The 19,195-nt window shown below is 47.1% G+C and overlaps 2 protein-coding genes across 4 annotated transcripts; one reads left to right on the top strand and one right to left on the bottom strand.

Moving 5' to 3' along the window:
* Positions 1–3,858: 3,858 nt before the first annotated feature.
* Positions 3,859–10,734, bottom strand: LOC100679191. 2 transcript variants are annotated; one of them, XR_513180.4, is made up of 8 exons: positions 10,484–10,705; positions 10,239–10,361; positions 7,818–7,880; positions 7,646–7,708; positions 6,316–6,357; positions 5,577–5,651; positions 4,571–4,743; positions 3,859–4,153 (listed from the first exon to the last, which is right to left on the bottom strand). XR_513180.4 is itself a non-coding variant. In XM_008219401.4 (7 exons), the coding sequence occupies exons 1-7, from the start codon at positions 10,541–10,543 to the stop codon at positions 4,669–4,671; spliced, it is 501 nt and encodes a 166-aa protein (XP_008217623.1). In that variant the 5' UTR covers positions 10,544–10,734; the 3' UTR covers positions 4,477–4,668. The 2 variants fall into 2 exon arrangements, 1 of the variants encoding a protein (XP_008217623.1); XM_008219401.4 differs by lacking the exon at positions 3,859–4,153 and having other exon boundaries at positions 4,477–4,743; positions 10,484–10,734.
* A 9-nt stretch (positions 10,735–10,743) lies between these two features.
* On the top strand, positions 10,744–18,906 carry LOC100118833 (arginine kinase). Of its 2 annotated transcripts, XM_003425147.5 has the most exons (6): positions 10,744–10,854; positions 13,135–13,312; positions 13,797–14,129; positions 15,752–15,917; positions 17,953–18,257; positions 18,558–18,906. In XM_003425147.5, exons 1-6 carry the CDS (start codon positions 10,799–10,801, stop codon positions 18,705–18,707), a joined length of 1,188 nt encoding a protein of 395 aa, XP_003425195.2. In that variant the 5' UTR covers positions 10,744–10,798; the 3' UTR covers positions 18,708–18,906. The 2 variants fall into 2 exon arrangements, with proteins under 2 accessions (XP_003425195.2, XP_031780262.2); XM_031924402.2 differs by lacking the exon at positions 10,744–10,854 and having other exon boundaries at positions 12,816–13,312.
* The last annotated feature ends 289 nt before the right edge of the window (positions 18,907–19,195 follow it).

Genomic DNA, 19,195 nt, shown 5'->3' on the forward strand with positions numbered 1-19,195 from the left:
GCTCACCGCGAAGTAGCTTCGGGCGATAATTAACGCGTAAACCGGAAGCGAGTAATCGATCTATCGCTGATGCGTCAGAGGAAAAAATATGAAAAAATTAATTTTTTCTCTGCCTGTACAGTATATCGATCACGCGTTACTTCTCTCCTCGGCATAGACATCGATCAAGCTTCAAAAAGCATCGCACGCACAAAGCTGCAATGAGCCGACTCGACGCACCACGAGCTATCTCTCCATCGCGCGTTTATACCCTCGCGTGGTCGCATTTTTTCCGCTGAGCTTTCGCTTTTCTCGCCTCGACGACTGATGCGCCGCCGCAGACTCTCTGCATTATTCCTCGAGCACGCGCGCATCCGTTGAATTTTAATTCGACGCCGTTCGGAGCTTCGGTAGAGGATAAATTGGCTCCGGGGTGCGAAGAGTGTCGAACATTTTTTTTCTGTAGAGTCGATGACGGATCTGAGCGATTGTTTTTACGGGTATAAAAATATCGAGGGAAGAGAACTACAGTCGTGAATTGTTTATATTTATCGCATGATCGTTCAGCGTTTCTTAAACGCCCGGCAAATATAACTCGAGATACCAATCAATATCTCGAAACGTGGCCTATACACACCGAGCGTTACACATCGCTCTGTGCGCAATGACCCGTCCGATAATGCTTTTCGACACCAGAGATACACGAGCTATAGCCTTTATGTGTGGCTCGAAAGGTGACGAAGTCCATGATTATGATAGCCTCGAGTCACGCACATCGAGCCCAAGACATCGCAAGCTCTCCTTTCGTGCTGAGCTTTCTCCCTCTCTCACGCTTGTTTATACCCATACGCGGGCGAGTAAATCCAATAGCGTCGCGATTTAACCGCACGAGATAAGGCACGGCCGTACGATAATTGAACTGCAACGATGCCTTTGTCGCCGGGAGACATAATCTTCCGCTGGATGTATGAAACGGGGTAGAAAAAGCTCGCTGAGAATACGTCGTCGCTTTTCGCCGTATAATCTTCGAGTCTATCCGCGCGCGTGGCTCCTTTTCACGGAGAAAGTCGGATTAAAAAGAAAACTCATATCCCCGCGCTTGTGCGCTTGTGCGTGCAGTATCCTAACAAAGTAACTCTCGGAATAGCGTTTTCAGCTCGCGCGAGGCGAAATTTTTCAATGACGCGCGCGCCGGGAACGATCCTGGTATGTTGCGCGACTCTGTGTGGAAGGAGCTTTGACAATGGGAAGAAGTTCAATGGTCCAGGGAATCGCAAGCTTGCGCGCGCAAGCTCTTTTATATACGTGAATTTATTATTTTCTTCGATATTGAATTTGTTGCACGCTCAAGCTCTCCCTTTGGTCGCGATGCTCGTCGAGAAAATTTGTCGGTCGGTTGTTGTTGGATTCGGGGAAAGGATATGTAGAGGTATTTCGAAGCTTATACTTTTTGTACAGCACATAGAGCAGATGGAGGAATAGCTGCAACGAAGTCAAAGATGAGTTTATGCATTTGCCTGTGCGTAATACACTTCTCGACGCAATTCAGACACACGTGTGCATTATGTACTTTTCACTATTGAATCTCTGCTCCGAAGCTCGCGATGCATTACGCACACACAAGCATCGCACTAATGTATACAGGACGATGTAGCCGACGCCATAAACTCCCGCGGGCTCGAATTATTCCAATCAAATTAGTGCAACAACGCTAGAATCGCCATTAGTTTATCATTACACACGCACATCCGGCTCCCGCATATCGCGTGTTCGCAACGTATAGCTGTAATTCAGATCGTAAATATAAGTTAACAATACGATAGACTTACGGATAACGCGTAACGATGCTCCACCCAAACACGCACGCGCGAGAGCTTGTGCTTGTATTAATCTCGTTTGCGTGGATTATATTGAACCGGACTCCCACTTGATGCGCGACTCTCTCTCTCTCTCTCTCTCTCTCTCGCAATAATTTTGTTTGACCGACTGAATGGAGTATCGATTGTCAAAGCTCTATACCGGCTTGCTGGGCTGCGCACACGGCGATCTGATACCCGATGCAATTAGCGTTTACATTAACGAGATTATTGAGCGCGCGCACCCCCCTGCGTGTATATGAAAATTCGCGAGAGACGGACGGAGAGTTCGTTTGTATTAATGAACTCTGTATGTGTGGGCCTATTTTACTCTTACTTTTTAGCGCGTTCGATTATCGAGAGATTAAAAGTTATGCGGGGTTGGAGCTTGAATTCGATGTGGAATTGCTGATGAAGGTGTGTGGAAATGTTTAACGATGCTTGAACCTCTTGACAACGGCGCTTTAATCGAGACTCGCGGTTGCTTATAATATTTATCGCGATATTTCAGGGCTGCTGCTATCTCCGCCAATATGGAAACAAATCACTGACTGACTGTTTGCAAATATTTTCGGATCGAGACCGTTCCAAATAAGTCTGACCTGCATCAACTCTAAATCCGATCCGAATAACTCACCGTATTTAATATTATCCTGAAAGGCGCTGAAAAACTCGCTATAAATAATCACAGCGCTCTCGCAAGCTTATACTTGGAAATCTCCAGTATAGACTCTCGGCTTATTCTACCCTTCCGAAACTCTAATATTTACACGACCGCGTATCGCCAAAAAGAAAAGCTCCGCGCGTTTACGAATACCGAGTGAGGTGCAGCTGCTGTAAAACGATTTTCCATCAAAAACAGGGCCCTCCTGCATGCTTACGCGGCTGCGAGCCATCCAGCCGCGTGATGCTTAATTTCCCGTTCGCGTTCACTCGGCGGCCACGCGCAATTTGCCGTTCGCTCAATTTACGCTTCTCTCACTGCCGCTGCTGCACGATGATGTACGCGCGAGCTCGCGTATTCCGAAGACGCGGGCTGCATTCACGAAGCTCCCGCGCGCAGCCAGCCCTACTACCTACCGGTAATTGTTATTGCGATGAATTATGGTTTATAAATTTATGCTCGACTTGAGCCGAGCTTCGCTCGCGTTCGTGTGGACGGTTTTGGATTTCGAACGGCGATTATATACAGCTGATGGGTTGAATTTTTCGAGTGATTTTGAATTTGTATGACGCAGACTGCACTGTTGCACAGCAGTAGCATAAGTGGCCCAAGCATAGAAGGCCAGACGATTCAGTTCTATATATGTATTCCCCGCGTGGAATGTGATGAGGGAAACGGGGCAGAGTCTATGCGCCACCTATCGGCGCTAGTCAGAGACCAGAGAGGCGAACGATTTCATAACGTTTCGCGAAAGGATGCCACATGCCTCCAGGCCTCATTCTTCTTCCCGTTTACCCGTTCGCGCGACGACAATCCCCTCGAAAAATAACCGTCTCGACAGGCGACTGAAAAAAAGAAAGAAAAAAACCAACAACTCCAGAGCAACGGCTTGCAAAAAGCTCGAGCCACTCGCACAGTCCGCGCGCGCTCTGGCAAAGCGTCTGAAAAGCGCCCCCGCGAGAGACAATTGGCCAAAAGAAAGCGCGAACTTTTCGCGACGAAATTTTCTTCCTCTTCCTCCTCTTTTTTTCCACCGGCTACGTCCTCCAACTCTTACTCGTGTATACGCGTACACACACACAGACTCTTTCGTGGAAAATCACTCGAGCGAGCGCCTCCTCGAGTTATTTCCTCGAGTCGGCTGGCTTCCCTCTTCAAGAGGTGAAGAGGAAAAAAGCGAGAGGGAGAAGCAGCGAGACTCGGAGTGGAGGATAACAAAAATAAGCGCGAGAAAGATGTGCGGCGACATAAGACGAGAGAGCGAGCCTCGAGGATCGAGTGCAAGCAGGAGAGCTATGTCTGTCTCTCTATGTGTACGTACGTGTGTGTGTTGGGGAAAATAAAGAGAGGCGAGGCAGGTTAAGAGCAAACGATGCGGAATGATTTTTTTACGGCGTTTATGCTAATTCTTTCCAAAATAATTAAGAGGCAACAGTTCTCGAATGTATTATAATTGCCAAACGAAACCTAGCTCGCGAATAAAAAAAAGCCCAACGAAGCAACGGCTGGCGAGAAGAACAATATGAAAAAGCCAACAAGGTCGACAAGTGAGAAATCGAGTAGAAAAAGTCCTTTCCCGACAACCGAGTGGCAAACTCCAACACTCGCGCGCACAGGCCTCTCCTCTACACGCTCTGGAACGAGCGAACCCCTCCTGCAAGATGTATGAGCGATGAAGTTTTCGAGCCGGCGACACGACGAGCCCCTCCCCCCTCCGCGAGAACCGAATTTTCGGCCTCTCGTTCGACAAGCCGATTTAATAACGCCTTGTTTACTCCGTTCTATATACCCTCGCGCGAGCACAGCCATGTCTGTGAGTCTATATTTCATACAGCGAAGAAATTGATGCCGTGTTTTTTGGCCTCTGACGTATGAATACAGTGATCCGTCTGCGTTTCGCCCGGCGGATATGCATCACGCGCGGGTTGAATGAGACTATTATCGGCGAGTATGTGGAGCGAGTAAAAATAATACGAGTTCGGTGTGTACACACCTTGATTAATGCCCGTCTATATTCAGATTTCGGTTAAATGCATCGCGGAGTATACGTATATCACAGATTTAGACTTACACCGTGAATGTTTCAGCTCGACAGTTTCGTTTGATACGTTTGCAAAATTCACGGCGAAGTAAAGGATTCGTCGCTCTCGGTAAAAGCAGTGACCGCGTTCATTTCTTCAATGGAGTATTGATGTCCCGAAAGTATCCCTTCGGCGACTGCGAGCGTTGCCACGGCGACTGATCCTGAATAGCGACAATTCAAAAGTCAGACTTCAAGTGTGCCATCAAAAATTCAGCGCAATCGATTCGTTAGCTTCGGGGCTGTATTCGCGCGTCTGACCAAACTCGCTCCTCATCCACTGTATAAACCGACACCCTTTCGAACCGTATCAAAATCGACGTTCCCCCAGATCCAGAAACAAAAGAAACTCTCGCGCGAACCGCTGCAAAATATCGAATAAAAAAAAACAAACGCTCTCAGCCAATATTATTAAAGCTCCGACCGCGAGACGAATACTCTATTGTTGATTTATCAATTCCCGCAACTGTAAGCCCCGGCGAATATAGCGCTTCGAGCCTCGCACGCGTCGAAAATAAAAGACACAAAAAAAAAAAAATTAAACTGGGTCACCGCGTCTTGTCTCGTCGCGTTCTCTTCCAAATCGGAAAAAAATAGAGCGCGCGAGCTTAATTGCCGTCGCGGGGGAAAAAAGTAGCCCGCCCCCGCGCGCATAATTGACGCTCGAAGAAAATGAGTGTATTTGTACGAGTGAACCGACTGTTCGCGTATATATCCTCTAACGCTTGTTGCTGTCGTCGTTTTTTTTTTACTTTCGCGCAACGATTACAGGGAACTCGATACTCGGCGTCGAATTCATTTCTTCTCACCTCTCTGCATCGTTTTTTTTTCGAGCTTTCGACGTCGGATGAATGGCTTTAACGTATTTATACGCGCGCGGAGAGCTGCGAGTGAAAAACGAAGAAAAAAAAATAGTCGAGTGCGAGCGGAAAAAATTTGATTGGGCAAAAATATACGCGGGCGGGTGGGGGGAAAAAGTTTGAGATATTGTTTTTACCCCAGGATTCAGGAGCTCGCTTATACTGTTGATCCGGCTATTCATAATCTCGACTTCCAATTGTTCTTTGCGTACCTGCGGATTTAGAGGGGGATGAGAAAAGAGGGAATTAGGTTATACACAGTGACGTACGATAAGTTTTAATCCGCGACGACGCGCCCGAGTAGATTTATGCAAATTGGATGAGCTTGATTAAATTTGTAAGAAAGTTTTATTGCTCTTTTATAATCGTTCGGTACCTCGCGATTTAAATTCGAAAACCAATCTCATCCTTCGTTTCGAAAACACCTCGACGAAGCGATTCATAATTCACGCGTATTATATATAAAACAGCCAGCGCGAAACGTCGAAAGCCCGAGCGCGCCATTAATATCCGCTGCGCGCGCGCTCGGGAAAGTCGATACTATATAGCGCCTGATAAATGATATTTATTTTTCAAATTAGCGACAGTTATCGAGCATTAAAGTTTGATTGCGCGCGACTCGGCCGCCGCCTCGTCGTCGCGCGATTTATTATCGGAAACGTCGTTCGCGCTACGAACTTTTATGTACCGTCAGCGTCATCGCGTCGGCTCTTTCTCCGAAATAAAAGTAAACATGTATACATAATATATGCGCAAACAGCCGGATAAATCAAAGACATTTCCGCGAGCCGAGGCGGCGGAGCGTAAAGAGTAAGTGTGCAGTGAACGGCTTAATTAGGGTCTTAAAAATAAAAGAGGCTCTGAGCTCTTACTTACGACTTTCTTTGTCTTGTCGAGGAAGACGTCGGCCTGCTGGAGCTGTAACGTTAACAATGAAGGCTTATATTGCAAACATTTCGCTGCGCGCTCGCAGTGGTAGGCAACGTATTGGCTGTAAAGTCCTGCGCGGTGTATAGGGCGGGAAAGAAAAGCTCGCGTATTTACGGCGTGAAATAACGTTATTGTTTCCACTAAAGCCTTATAACATCGGAAAAAGTAATATGCGATGAAAGATGCCGGCGTTTAAGGCGACTATATAAGCGAGAAAAAGCGTTTTAATATTTCGGTGAGAGATCTCGCTGGCGATGAAATTATTTTGTTTGCAGTGATCGATCTGTATTCGTAACCAGGCCGTCTAGACAGCCGGGAGAGTGGCATCGATTATCGCTCGCTGTGCATACTTTAAAAGGAGCCAACTCGTTATCATCCGAAATCACAGCTCGTCGCTTGAATACATTCCAACTTTAAATCTCGCGATGATTCGCAGCAGCGTTAAGGGGGCACACCACTTTTGAAATTAAAATCAAAAATTTTCATTAAAAATTTATAAATACTTATATAAATGAACCAAATTTTTATTACTATTCTTAGACATAATTACCTTTATTTTGATGGTTTTAGACCTTCTATCATAATTCATACACATTACCGTAAGATTCCAAAGGAACGAATGGCCCAAATGAGCTCAAACTCTAGGATATTGTTTAAAAGTACATTAGTTATGGTATGAATGAGGGGATTAGGTTTAAATTTCATAGAAAAAAAGTTACATGATAGTTATGTTAAAATTAATGAAAAATTGATAAAAAAATCAGTAATATGCTTATAAAACCTTTTCTATGAAGGTTTTATATAGAAGGTCTAAAACCATCAAAATAAAGGTAATTATGTCTAAGAATAGTAATAAAAATTTGGTTCATTTATATAAGTATTTATAAATTTTTAATGAAAATTTTTGACTTTAATTTCAAAGGTGCTGTGCCCCCTTAACCCGAAGGATAAAAAAAACAAACAACCCCTTGCGTCTCGCGCAATAATAAGACAGTAGCGCACGTCAGCGCGTCGTTCATCATACCCCGGTATTATGCAATCCACTTTCGAAAGAATCCGAGCCACGTCTCTCTCCCCAGCTTTGAAACAACGAAGCCTTTATACGAATACACGCGTCTCGCATCAACCCCCCCCCCACCCTTCTCTCGCTCCTTTCATTTTCCGACTTGACGCTTCCACAAAAGCTCCTTTTGAAAATCATCTCTCCCTCCGGTGCGAGAGAAGACGCGACGCTACGTACGCGCACAAGTAATGACAAATAACGCTCGGTACTTACGTGCTTGTTGATGCAATTGTAAGCGGGTCTCACTTGCAAGACGCTCTCCTTGCGCGGCAGCTTCTGCGAAGGAGGAGAGAGAAAGAGAGAGAGAGGACGATTAATTAGCCCTTATGCCGTGGAGGGATATGAGAGAGGAGAAAGCCTGGGGAATTTTACAGACGACGTGTACCTTTTCCGCTTCGTGGCGCAGCTCGTTGAATTTCTTCGTGTTCAGGAGGAATATCGTCCAGCTCTGGAAATACGGTTTCGAGGATTATTTTTGTTTTCTTTTTCGAGTAGACGGTTTCATAGACAATTCGTTTATTTTGCTGTGATTGCATGGCGATTCGATACAGCCGATGATGGTTTGGAAAATTATTTTTCGCGAGTTTTAAATCGTTGATGAAAAGTGACGCGACCAGAGGCTGTGAATAATTTCGGAGATTATCTATTTTCTTCGACTGTCGCAACGTGGCCGATACATTGGAAATCGAGACTTGTTAGTGAATGCTTTACGTGCGAACCCATCGTAGATTAGCCATCCAATATTTAAGGCATTTAGTCTAGACTTTCTTTTAATAAACTTTTCTAAAATCAGATTATATCCAGATCCGGTGAAACATTCAACGCCTCGAGTGTATGTACATCAGCAGTGAATTATTTAATTAACATATATCGTGTAAAGTTAAAACGCATAGCTATACACCAGAGAAATCAAAAAAGTTTAAAACAAGTTTTTTTCGAAAATTCCGCAAAAAGCTCGATTCAAAAGCACAGCCGCAGCTCTCAGCGGCTCATTACAGGCTCGAGCGCGCAATAATCCGCGCAGCGGCAGCAAAGAGAAAAGAGAACGTTTTGACCCACGTCGCGCGAAATTATTCATATCCAGCGCCGGTATAATCGTAAAAAGCAACGAAAGCCGATAAGACGCGGCTCCTCGAAATTCCATCCGGCGAGATTACACGCGCTCTGTATCATATTTTTGGTGCCGCGCGCAATATGCTCTTTTTTCTCTTTCTCTCTGTTGACACACACGCACACACACACACGTGCCTTTATGCCCCTCTCTCGCTCTTTCGCGTATAAAAAGCGATATTAAAGTCTCTCGCGCTGCGAGCAGGTAGACAGGCCGAGCTTGAATGAGAGGCCCGCGATTTTTTCGTTCTTTCTTCGGGGGAGGGCCTTTGCCGGGGCGGTTTTCTTTGTTGCGCCGCGCTTTCAGCGCGAGATTATTGTGTACCCGGGACTATCTAATATTCTCTCGGCGAGATTCGAGGCATATGTGCCGCGTTTATTTTCGAGTTTAGAAACGACGAAACTCGCGGATTATCGTAACGCGGTCGATTTAATCAAGCGACGTATGTTAGATGATTATACACATTGGTAGCCTACCGATGGTCGACGCGCGCTGGCATGTAAATATGCGGAATACTATACGTGCCCGCATTGTATATACGTACATATTTATACAACGCTTGATTTTCGAACGATCGATAAAAATGTCATCGCGCAATTTCCTTGATTATATAAAGCTGCCTCAGATCAATCTGCAGCGGATGTAAAAAGTATAGTGCAAAGCTTGATACGCCGGCGAGATTATTACATTGTAATGCATGAGCCGATGTAACTTCGTAAGATTGGCTAGACGCAAGATATAAATCCAACTTCCAACCGGAAATCCGCCGGAGCAGATGTTTAATCACATCTGCACACTACACGCGTCGCGATAACACCGGTCGATTGATCGACTAATATTAATACACTGCCCCCACCGCATCGATCGATCTTCCCGACGCGAACTCTCGGATAAAAATATACCGCTGCAATATAAAACTCGAGGGCGAAAAGAATCGTCTCGACTTCTCTTCAAGAATTTACATCGGGTCAAGGTTTATACGTCTCGCTTTACAGTTATACATCCACACTAAAAAGCCCCTAAAAAGCCAACAAAAAAAACGCGTACAACCTCCTGTTCCGCGTCGTAAGAAGAGCGCGTGATCAAAAAAAAAAAAAAAAAAAAAGAAATTCATAAACGACGCCAGTAAATCACGTCCCTTCAATAAAAAAAAGCAAGAAGAAGAAAACTACTCGTGAAATCCCTGGAAAGAAACGAGATGAAGCTACGCGCGGAAGGTCTACTCGCTCGTATAAAAGCTCGACGCGCGAAATATCGTCCGATACATAGGTATACTTTCGCGACAATGTCACAGATCCTCTAAGGGGAAGAAGCTGTGGCGGAGGATATGACCCAGTTCTATCTGTCTCGTCGTTTCAAGAGCGCGGCTTTGCGTCTTTAATGGATTTTCACAAAGCGCCGGCCGCGCGCCAAGTGTGCCTCGGATTAATTAGAGCGAGGTTCGAGCCCGCTTTCTCTTTGCTCCGCACGGGAGAGTTGAATATGTGTGTGTCGGCTGTTCTTTCTTTTTTTCGAGGCTCTTTTCGTGCACGCGCGGCTGAGAGATGGACCTAAGGCTTTGTGCTTATTGCGATCGTCGAGTGGTTAATGTACCGCTGCTGGAGTGCTCTTACGGTATGGACGTTCGCGTTCATCGATCGATGTTTTATAAGGAGAAAAGGTATTGATAAACACAAGCTTGTGCAATATACTCACGGTTATCGTGTAGGTGAGCACGAGAAGGACGAGGAAGCTGGTGATCGCCGTTATGGCACCGCAGCGAGGCCCGAAGTGAAACAGCGTCCTGAAGTACCTGTCCGTCAGGAGGTAGTTGTAGACCTGCGAACAAAGCTCCCATATAATCCTCATACGCGCAATTTACATCACAATTACAATTCTCTCTCGGAATAAAAACAAATTTTTTTCGAAAGAGACGACAACAAAAACTTAACCTATCTCACCAGCGACTTCCAGCCGAAACCGGTCGATCGGTAGTACTTGTACAGTCGATAGTCGTCCATGTCCTTTTTTTTGCCGATTTTTTATTCCGCGCTCGCGCGCAATGCCCGATAATTTATCCAGTCGTCCGAGAGGGGTAAGAAACGCTAATTTCGAAGTAACCAAGCGTGCGGCATAGCGCGGCTCGACTTGACAGCCAGAAGTCCGCAGGGGGGCAGGACAAAAAAGCGTAGGAGAGCGAGATAACGATATACAAATGAAGTGCGCTGCAGCTAGTGGAGGTAAAAAAATTTCGATACCGCCGCGTCGCTTCCTGGATGCGAGAGAGGGAAAAACGAGGAGCGAATACTGATCGATTGGCCGAGTCGCTTTGGTGGGTAGTGCAAACACTTATCGGAGGGAAAATTAACCTAGTCATTCCCGTGTGTGGGAGAACAACGAGCTGTCATATTGCTTTTTGTTAATTGTAGGGTTAGGATCTGTGAGATATCGAGCGTATGCGTTTGAATATTGGGCTCGACTGAGCTTTGGGTGGGAGTGAAGGCTCTGTTTTGGGGTTTCGGCTCACGTGTCAGAGGGAGAATCGTCTAAAGTTACCTGATACACACACTGACACAATTATCGGTTGACTTAATAATAGGTGAAGCAAGAATTATCAGGATCTTGTTTTAGAATACAGAAACGTGGTTCATACCCGAAGCAAATTCGCTCGATCGACACTGCGGTCGTCAACCGACTGCAGAATTCTCGCATCTAAATCTCGTCCATAATAAATCACTGCATATCCGCAAACACTTTCCCTCAGCCCTCAATACACACATCAGCAGCAGCTCGAAAATACACACACATCTCGATTCTCCTCTCCCGACAGCTTCAGTCACGTACACGCCGGTGTCCCGAAGAATAAACCTCAAAACTCGCGGCAGCAACAGGAAAAGCCTTCTCTCCTCCCGCCGCGTCGACGACAAGTTAGGACAAATTTTTTCGACAGCCGCCGACGCGTATATACCTCTTGATCGATCATCCCCCGCACCGCACACGCGACACGCGATAAATAATTCTCTCGCAAACTTGACTCGATTTCGGGTCAAACGGTGCCTCGTTACGAATTAACGCATCGATCAGACGGAAAAAGCTCCCTACGAGACGCTGAAGAAAAGCGGATATATTGTACTGACGAGACGTGTGGCTATTAATTTTTCAATGCGGATGCCAGAAGTCTGCTCTCTTAGTTTGGTGGATTCGTCGTGCATCGTTGCGACGGATTATGAAAGTGCTATAGGAAGGTCAAGGCGGCGCAGACTGGCTGCTTAAATTTTGATCGAGTTTCCTCCCTTCAATTGAAAGGATCAATTACAGACAGACGTATTACTCCCTCGATTTGTAGCAGACATCCTTTTTAGCATCGAGCGAGTCGACGGAAGCGCATGACTTATTTAAGCCCACGTGTGCGCGTATACACACTCGTTCGTCAATTATTCACTGCATCAAGAAAACAAGTGTGTAGACGCTATACACGTATCGACAGACGTACACACACATGTCCGCATCGGCGGCGCGAGTGACTTCCGGTCTTTAAACAAATCGATGACGGGAGACGACCTGTACACGCGGCGATAATGCCTCTTCACTTTTTTTGCGCGAAGCAGTGAGACGACTTAAAACGGCGCAGCCGACTGGACGGAAAAGAGCAGCGGCAGCTCACTCTTGCCGATTAAAAGCTCACGGACGACTGACTGCCGATAAGGATGGACGGCCGATGGACTGTGAACGCGTCTGGAAAAATCCGAGATGCTTCATTAGTTCCCGACGTCGTTGTTGTTATTCTCTTTCGTGCAAAAGTTTTCGAATTTTTCCCTCGGCGCGTGATTTCGGAGCTCGAAAATTCTTGCGGGCTTTGAATATGTAATCCAGTCGCTCGGAAAAGAGAGATCCGCGCATCACCTTTTGGAGCGAAGAGTCGACCACAGGCACACACACCGCCTAGCGTCAAAGAGTCAAAGAGGAATCTTTCATACTGATTCCTTTCAACGATATTACTTTACCGCACGCGCGAGCGAGCTTTCAAAATGATTCTCTCTCCTCCTTCATCTTCGTCCTCGGCGCACTTTTGCATCGCCGCGATGACAGGTGATCGCGGCCGTAATCATTTTGAGCAGAACATCGCGCGTCGCGACTGTGTACGCTCTTCATATCTCTATCTGGGAAAAGTAGAGAAATTCCGAGTGCTCGGGTAGAAGTGATTGATTGAAAATTTCGATTCGGATTATTTCCCGCGAAATTATACCGAGCGTCAAAGGCTACAAAGCGAAAAAGGCCTTTTAAACGAGAGAGCACGAATACATTTTGGCGAATGCGAAGCGCACTTTTGCTCTCGCGAGCAAACAAATTTTGAAATTAAAAAATTCCAGCTCTGAATAAGCAGCCTCTATAAACGCGCGTAATATTTGATTTCGATCGAGATGATTATCGAGAAAGCCTGCGCGAAAGAAGGGAGAGGGGGGGGGGGGGGGAAGAAACAAAAACCGTCGCTATTATCCACCATAACCCAAAAGCGAAATTCCCGTCCTTCATCTCTCTCTCTCTCCCGCGAATCTATCATCTCCGATAAAGCTAAATTAAAAAAGCTCTCTCTTTCTCTCTCGCCACACAGCTACGGTAGAGTCACAAGGATGTGCGACAAAAGCAAATGCAGCTGCAAAAAGAAGGCCAACCAGGCCCCTTCGTCGGTTCAGCGCAAGCTCGAGGAGGAGTACGGCAAGTTCGCCACGACGCCGAGCGACTCGCTCCTCAAGAAGTATCTCACTCGCGAGGTCTTCGACAAGCTCAAGGTGGGTGTAAAAAGCTCTCTTTTGTGCGGCGCAGAGCAGCTCTATGCCCGGGGTTATTAATTATGGATCTGGCAGCGTAGAGAGCTTCTTTGAAGATTTTGAGTGCGTGCAAGCTCGACATTCGCGGCCGGCTAATGCGAGAGAGTTCGGCAAGCTTCTTTGTGCGCAGCGCTGGGTATTTTGCTTTTTGAAAGGGTTGCGTATCTCGTAAGGGGCGGTTAGATGCTTCGAATATTTCGAAGCATCAAACTTGCACGTTTTTCGAAAGCTGCCACAGATATAAAGTGGCTTATTTCCTCTCGGCCGCGAAAGCGCCCGGCAAAAATGGAACAGACAGCTCTCGAGGAAGCATTCATAAGAGAGCCAATCTCCGCTCCTCTCTCTCTCTCTCTCTCTCTCTCTCTCTCTCTCTCTCTCTCTCTCTCTCTTCCCGGCATCCGAAAAAAGAAAAAAGAATCCCTCAACGTCCTTCCTTCCTTCGCAGACTCGGAAGACTCGCTACGGCTCGAGCCTGCTGGACGTGATCCAGTCGGGCCTGAAGAACCCGGACTCGGGTATCGGAGCTTACGCCGCCGATCCGGAAGCCTACACGACCTTCGCCGCCCTCTTCGACCCCATAATCGAGGACTACCACGAGGGCTTCAAACCGACCGACGTACACCCCCCGTCTAACTGGGGCGACGCGAGCAAGCTACCGAGCCTCGACCCCGAGGGCAAGTACGTCATCTCCACGAGGGTCCGGTGCGCCAGGTCTCTGGAGAACTATCCGTTCAACCCGACGATGAGTCGAGAGCAGTATCTCGAGATACAGGATAAGGTCGGTGTGTCTAGATAGGGCTTTTTTTCTCTCTTACTCTCTCCGCTTCTCTGGAGATCCTTGTCTTTGTTTATTGCGACGGGGGATGAGGCGTGTGTTTGCGTGAATATTTTCGCCGGAGTTTTCCTGACGCCGCCGCAGAGGGTGAGAGCGTAATGATGGTGTGTGGCTTTTTTCTCTCCATATCTCTCGAGGAACTCATCCGTGACCCAGTTTCAGCGCACGTTGTGTCTCTGAATTTTGCAACGCTCGCGGTGAATTATGCAGAAGCTCGGGGCGACTATACGAGCTAAAAAGAGAGCCTCGAACGCGAGCGTTAATTAACGAAATTCCAAAACCTGGCACAACAACAATCACCTCGACGTCGTCGTCCACTTTCGCATTAACGAAGCGTTTATCCTTCTTTCCAGCAGCAGCGGCAGCTTTCTCTCATTTACGCACTCTTGCGCCCCATTCCCCATTCATCGTGCGCGTTCGCGGCTGTATGCGATTGCGGCCGAGCTTTTGTATCCGCTCTTTTCTTCCCCCGGATTCCATCTCGTTTTGTTTTTATTTCTCGCTGGCCTCTTGTTTAAATTCTTTTCTCCCGCTTTTACGCGCCGGATTAAAGGGGATGCGTTTTGATCTCGCGCGCGCGCTATGCTTATATCCTTGAGACAGAGTGTGGTTCTATCTCGCCTTTTCCTCCTCATTTTCTTGAGAGCTTCGCGGCTATTTTCGTCTACGAGCTGACGCGCGGGTGGGACGAATCGAGGGAAACTTTTGTTTACCCTCCTCCTCGTGTCTGCACCGGCCGAAAGAGCGAATTTTCATTAGGTGCGTGTGTGTGTGTGTGTGTGTGGTTTATTTTGTACAATGGCGGAGAGAGAGAAACAAAGAGAGTTTAATTAGGACATCGTTTACGCTGGACGAGTGTATTCAATTACTTCGTCGAGCGAGAGCGAGCTCTTTTTGGAGGCCCTGCAGTACTCTCTCTCTCTCTCTCTCTCTCTCTCTCTCTCTCTCTCTCTCTCTCTCTCTCTCTCTCTCTCCGGCGGTGCGTTTATATAAGAGTCTAATTATGAATGCCGAAATGGAAACATTTCGCTTTATAATATCGTCGGAATAAATTTAATGCGAGAGGGACGATGAAATTATTTAAATTAGTTGATTCGCTGTATTATTATGATTTGCAATGCGCCGTGTCTGTCGTGTACGTCTGAATGAACCCTCGCATGTGTGCGTTTGCAGCGTGAATTAATAAAGAAGGCGTACGCGTGGGTGTATGTATACGTATTCGGAAAGAGGGTTTAATTACAGCTTTTAAACATACATCGGTTTGTTTCATTTTCGCTTGTGTACAGTTTTGTAAGCTCATTATTCCGCGTAACGATACACTCCGATGGTAATGAAACGTAATACGGCGTTTTACGTTATTGGGCTAATTGTTATTAGCGCCGAGCGAGAAGCGCGCTTCGCTTCGGAGCGCCCAGATGGGTTCGCGTACAATTATTTCGAAAGTTGCACTCGGCTCGCGGAAGCATTCGCAGCGAGATGTACACATTTTAATTCGGGATTTTGTACAAAGTTTGATGCAAGCTCGCCAAAGCTCTGTAAAAAAAATGCAATTCTCGAATCGTCAGATTTCCGGCGCACTGAAGAGCCTGGACGGCGATCTAAAAGGCGAGTACTACCCTCTCGAAGGCATGGACAAGGAGACCCAGCAGCGGCTGATCGATGATCACTTTCTTTTCAAGGAGGGCGACCGCTTCTTACAGGACGCCCGAGCTTGCGAATTCTGGCCGACCGGTGAGTGACGAGGATATCAGCTCTGTCTTTTCCTGCGCCAGCGATGTCTATCTATACCTTTTTCCGACTCGCTCGAGAGAAAGAGGGATTGCCCTCCTCGGCTTTTAGCCGTACACTTCTTTCGCGCGTGCGGTAATTGCCCGGAGAGTGATAAATAATTGACGCGACGCGGGATTATTAATTTCGGCGCGAGTAAGCCGTCGCTATTCAAAACACTATCCTCGTCACAAATTGGGTCCGTGAAATATCCCCTCCGAGCTTTCCCCCTCGCCATTACACGTCTCGTTCGCTCGCATTTTTCTCCCTACCATTTGTCTCTCTCGGATCCGCTTAATTCCGCTCGGTTTTGCCTCGTCGGAATCGACAACAATCTAGGAGCAAAGGACCAAGTCACATACGCGACCGTCTAAATTTTAAACGAGCAATCGAGTGAGCTTTGGGGAGCGAGTGTATGGAGAACCGAGGGATTTTTGGCAGAGCAAGCGCTTCTTTGAGCTTATTACCGGGAATTCCAGAGCTTTGCCGCTTGGAGAGCTTTCCATTCCCTAGAAATGTAAGAGGTTATACGCATCGACCCTTTTTATTCCATTTCTCTGCGCGGGGATGAATATTACACGGGCAATAATCACCTTTAATTAACGGCGATCAGCATCATCAACGTTTCAAATTTCCCGCGAACCAAAAATCCGAGCTTAAAAAAAGATGCGCCTTCTCTCAGCCAAGCGAATGGACAGCAGGGGCAATAATGATCAATCACCCGATCAGCGCGCGCAACGCGGAGAAAAAACCTGGCAATCGGCTTTCTCTCTCTCTCTCTCTCGGCCACTTATCTTCTTTCTTCTCGTATAAGAGAGCAGCAGAGCAGTCTGGCGGGCTTCGCGAGGAAAAAAAGCGTCGTATCTCCGAAGAAAATCTCGAAGAAGCTCTCGAGTAGTAATTGGATTCGCGCGAACGGCGTGGTGCAGTAGCAGCGATGCAATATCGCGAAACTTGCGCCGGGATTTAACGAAGTCTTTCTCGAGTTTGAGCCTTTTTTTCTTTTATATATGAATAATCAATCCGGAGCATCGAATCCAGCTCTGCAGCAGCAGCTCTCAGTCTCTCGGACTAATTTATAATGCTAATGGCTCGCGCGGGAGCGTGTGCGCTTGATTTATACCAGCCGAGATAAATTTGAAGAGCCATCTCATCTCGCGGTTATCGGACTTGTCCCTGCCTGCCGTTGGACGCGTCAATCAGTCGGCTCCATATGCGCGCTGAATATGGGAATTGACTAAGATGCGCGTGTACGATTTTGATTGGTAGCGGACGCCTGATTCTCTGCTAGTTTTTAATTATTTTCAACGAGCGAACCGCGTACGCTATTCATCGAGGCTTCCCGTGGTTTTGTGAAAAATAAATCGGATGAAATCTTAGTTAATATCGAAAAGGGGAGGGGCGGGGGGGGGGGGGGTGAAGTCGCGCGCGATTTTTCGCAGCGACCATTCATCCGATAGAAGCGGGGAAAAATGTTTTCATGCAAATTGAAAATTGAATCTCATTCGCGGGCTTATTCAATATTGAAATGAAGTTTTCTCAGAATTCCAGCGCGCTCGTTAAATAAGAAATTTCTCGCGGATTTTGGTTTAGTAATGCGATTGCGAGCACGACGCCAATCAGGCGATGAGAAAATTCAATCAGCCGTTGTGAAGGATGAATCTTTAACGCGAACCGTATGCGTGTAAAATCGAGGAATCCCAGACAAGACAACTGGACCAGTTCGAGAATCGCATTCATTAATCCATTAGTCGCGCGTTTATACTCACGCCGAGAGCGAATCGATTCTCCCAGCGATCTTTTCCCGAACAATAGCCTTCGCAGCGCACAACACGCCTGGACCAATGCACACACCCACGCGCAGAGAGGCATAGACACACGTACAGTATATAGCTCTCGGCATAGTTCTCCAAATAGCCCAGATAACCGTGACGCCGCATAGCGAAGCGTGTTTCGACCGCATACTGTATGCTAACTGCTTGTCTGTGTGTGCGTGTAGGCCGTGGCATCTTCTACAACGGGAACAAGACGCTGCTGGCCTGGTGCAACGAGGAGGACCACCTGCGGCTGATCTCGATGCAGAAGGGGGGCGACCTGTCGGCGGTCTACGCTCGCTTGATCGAAGCTCTCGGCAAGCTCGAACGCCAGCAGCTCAGATTCGCACGTCACGAGCGCTTAGGATACCTGACCTTCTGCCCGACCAATCTCGGCACGACCATTCGCGCTTCCGTGCACGTCCGGCTGCCCAAGCTCGCGGCCGATCCTCAGGAGCTCAAACGCGTCGCCGGTATTTACAATCTCCAGGTGAGTTCTGTGTCGGAAAGGATTGCGAAGATTTCAGGGGCTTATTCAGAGCTGACCAGAGTGGGGAATGGTATTATTGATCGATCTTGCATTTTTCGAGGGTTTTCATTGGGAACGTCCCGAATTCATTGGATTCGCGGGGAGGAATGTATTGATCGGATATCTATTCTTGCTCCTAAATTATTCGGAAAAGTCGTTCAAATGTTACAGTTTGAATGTTTAAAAAAAAAAACAGTCTAAATTATTCTCGACTCTCCCGTTCAATCAAGTTATTCTGAAAAAAAGAAAAATTCATCTCAGGTACGAGGCACGCGAGGCGAGCACAGCGAGAGCGAGGGCGGCGTCTACGATGTCAGCAACAAGAGGCGAATGGGGCTGACGGAACACGCGGCCCTCCTCGAGATGGGCAACGGGATCGCCGAGCTGATCAGGCGGGAGGAGACTTTATAAGACGACTTAGTGACGCTGCGTTTTTTTCTCCGCTTCCGAGAGCGATTGCGCGATGAAACTGATGAACTTCACCATATACAAGGGCCTGGCATTTTCAAGGCCTGTGGAGAGAGATCGAATCGTAAACTTTGGCAAGCCGACTAACGTTTTTAACGAAATTCCTTTTGGTGGAGAATAAAGAGATTCATTGATCCTGATATTTTGACGAGTTTTTTCTCGGTCCGTTGACGTCACGCGTCCGGGTGCACTTTTTGCGCGTTCGAAATCTCGAGGTTTTTTTCTGGCAGAGTTACAAAAGAGGAACGAAAAATCGCGAATTTAATCCGCGTAATGGAGAGTCTATACCTGATATATTTAGAATATAGCATCAGAGTTCTCGAGTTTTTTCCAGATACACACACACACACACACACACACACACACACACACACGCACACACAGTATTTATCATTAAATCACTCAAATATCCGAGATCGTAGGAGCGACAA

This window comes from Nasonia vitripennis, chromosome 2, assembly GCF_009193385.2.
Source record: "Nasonia vitripennis strain AsymCx chromosome 2, Nvit_psr_1.1, whole genome shotgun sequence".
Classification (NCBI taxonomy): Eukaryota; Metazoa; Arthropoda; class Insecta; order Hymenoptera; family Pteromalidae; genus Nasonia; species Nasonia vitripennis.

Excerpts from the sequence above, each read along its gene's own strand:
- LOC100679191 (XM_008219401.4), bottom strand. The coding sequence starts at position 10,543 with ATGGACGACTATCGACTGTACAAGTACTACCGATCGACCGGTTTCGGC. Across the intron at positions 7,709-7,817 it reads TGCGCCACGAAGCGGAAAAG|AAGCTGCCGCGCAAGGAGAG; the intron begins GTACACGTCGTC and ends CCTCCTTCGCAG. Across the intron at positions 4,744-5,576 it reads GCGAGCTCCTGAATCCTGGG|GATCAGTCGCCGTGGCAACG; the intron begins GTAAAAACAATA and ends GTCGCTATTCAG.
- LOC100118833 (XM_031924402.2), top strand. The coding sequence starts at position 12,944 with ATGATTATCGAGAAAGCCTGCGCGAAAGAAGGGAGAGGGGGGGGGGGG. Across the intron at positions 15,918-17,952 it reads TTGCGAATTCTGGCCGACCG|GCCGTGGCATCTTCTACAAC; the intron begins GTGAGTGACGAG and ends GTGTGCGTGTAG. Across the intron at positions 18,258-18,557 it reads CCGGTATTTACAATCTCCAG|GTACGAGGCACGCGAGGCGA; the intron begins GTGAGTTCTGTG and ends AATTCATCTCAG.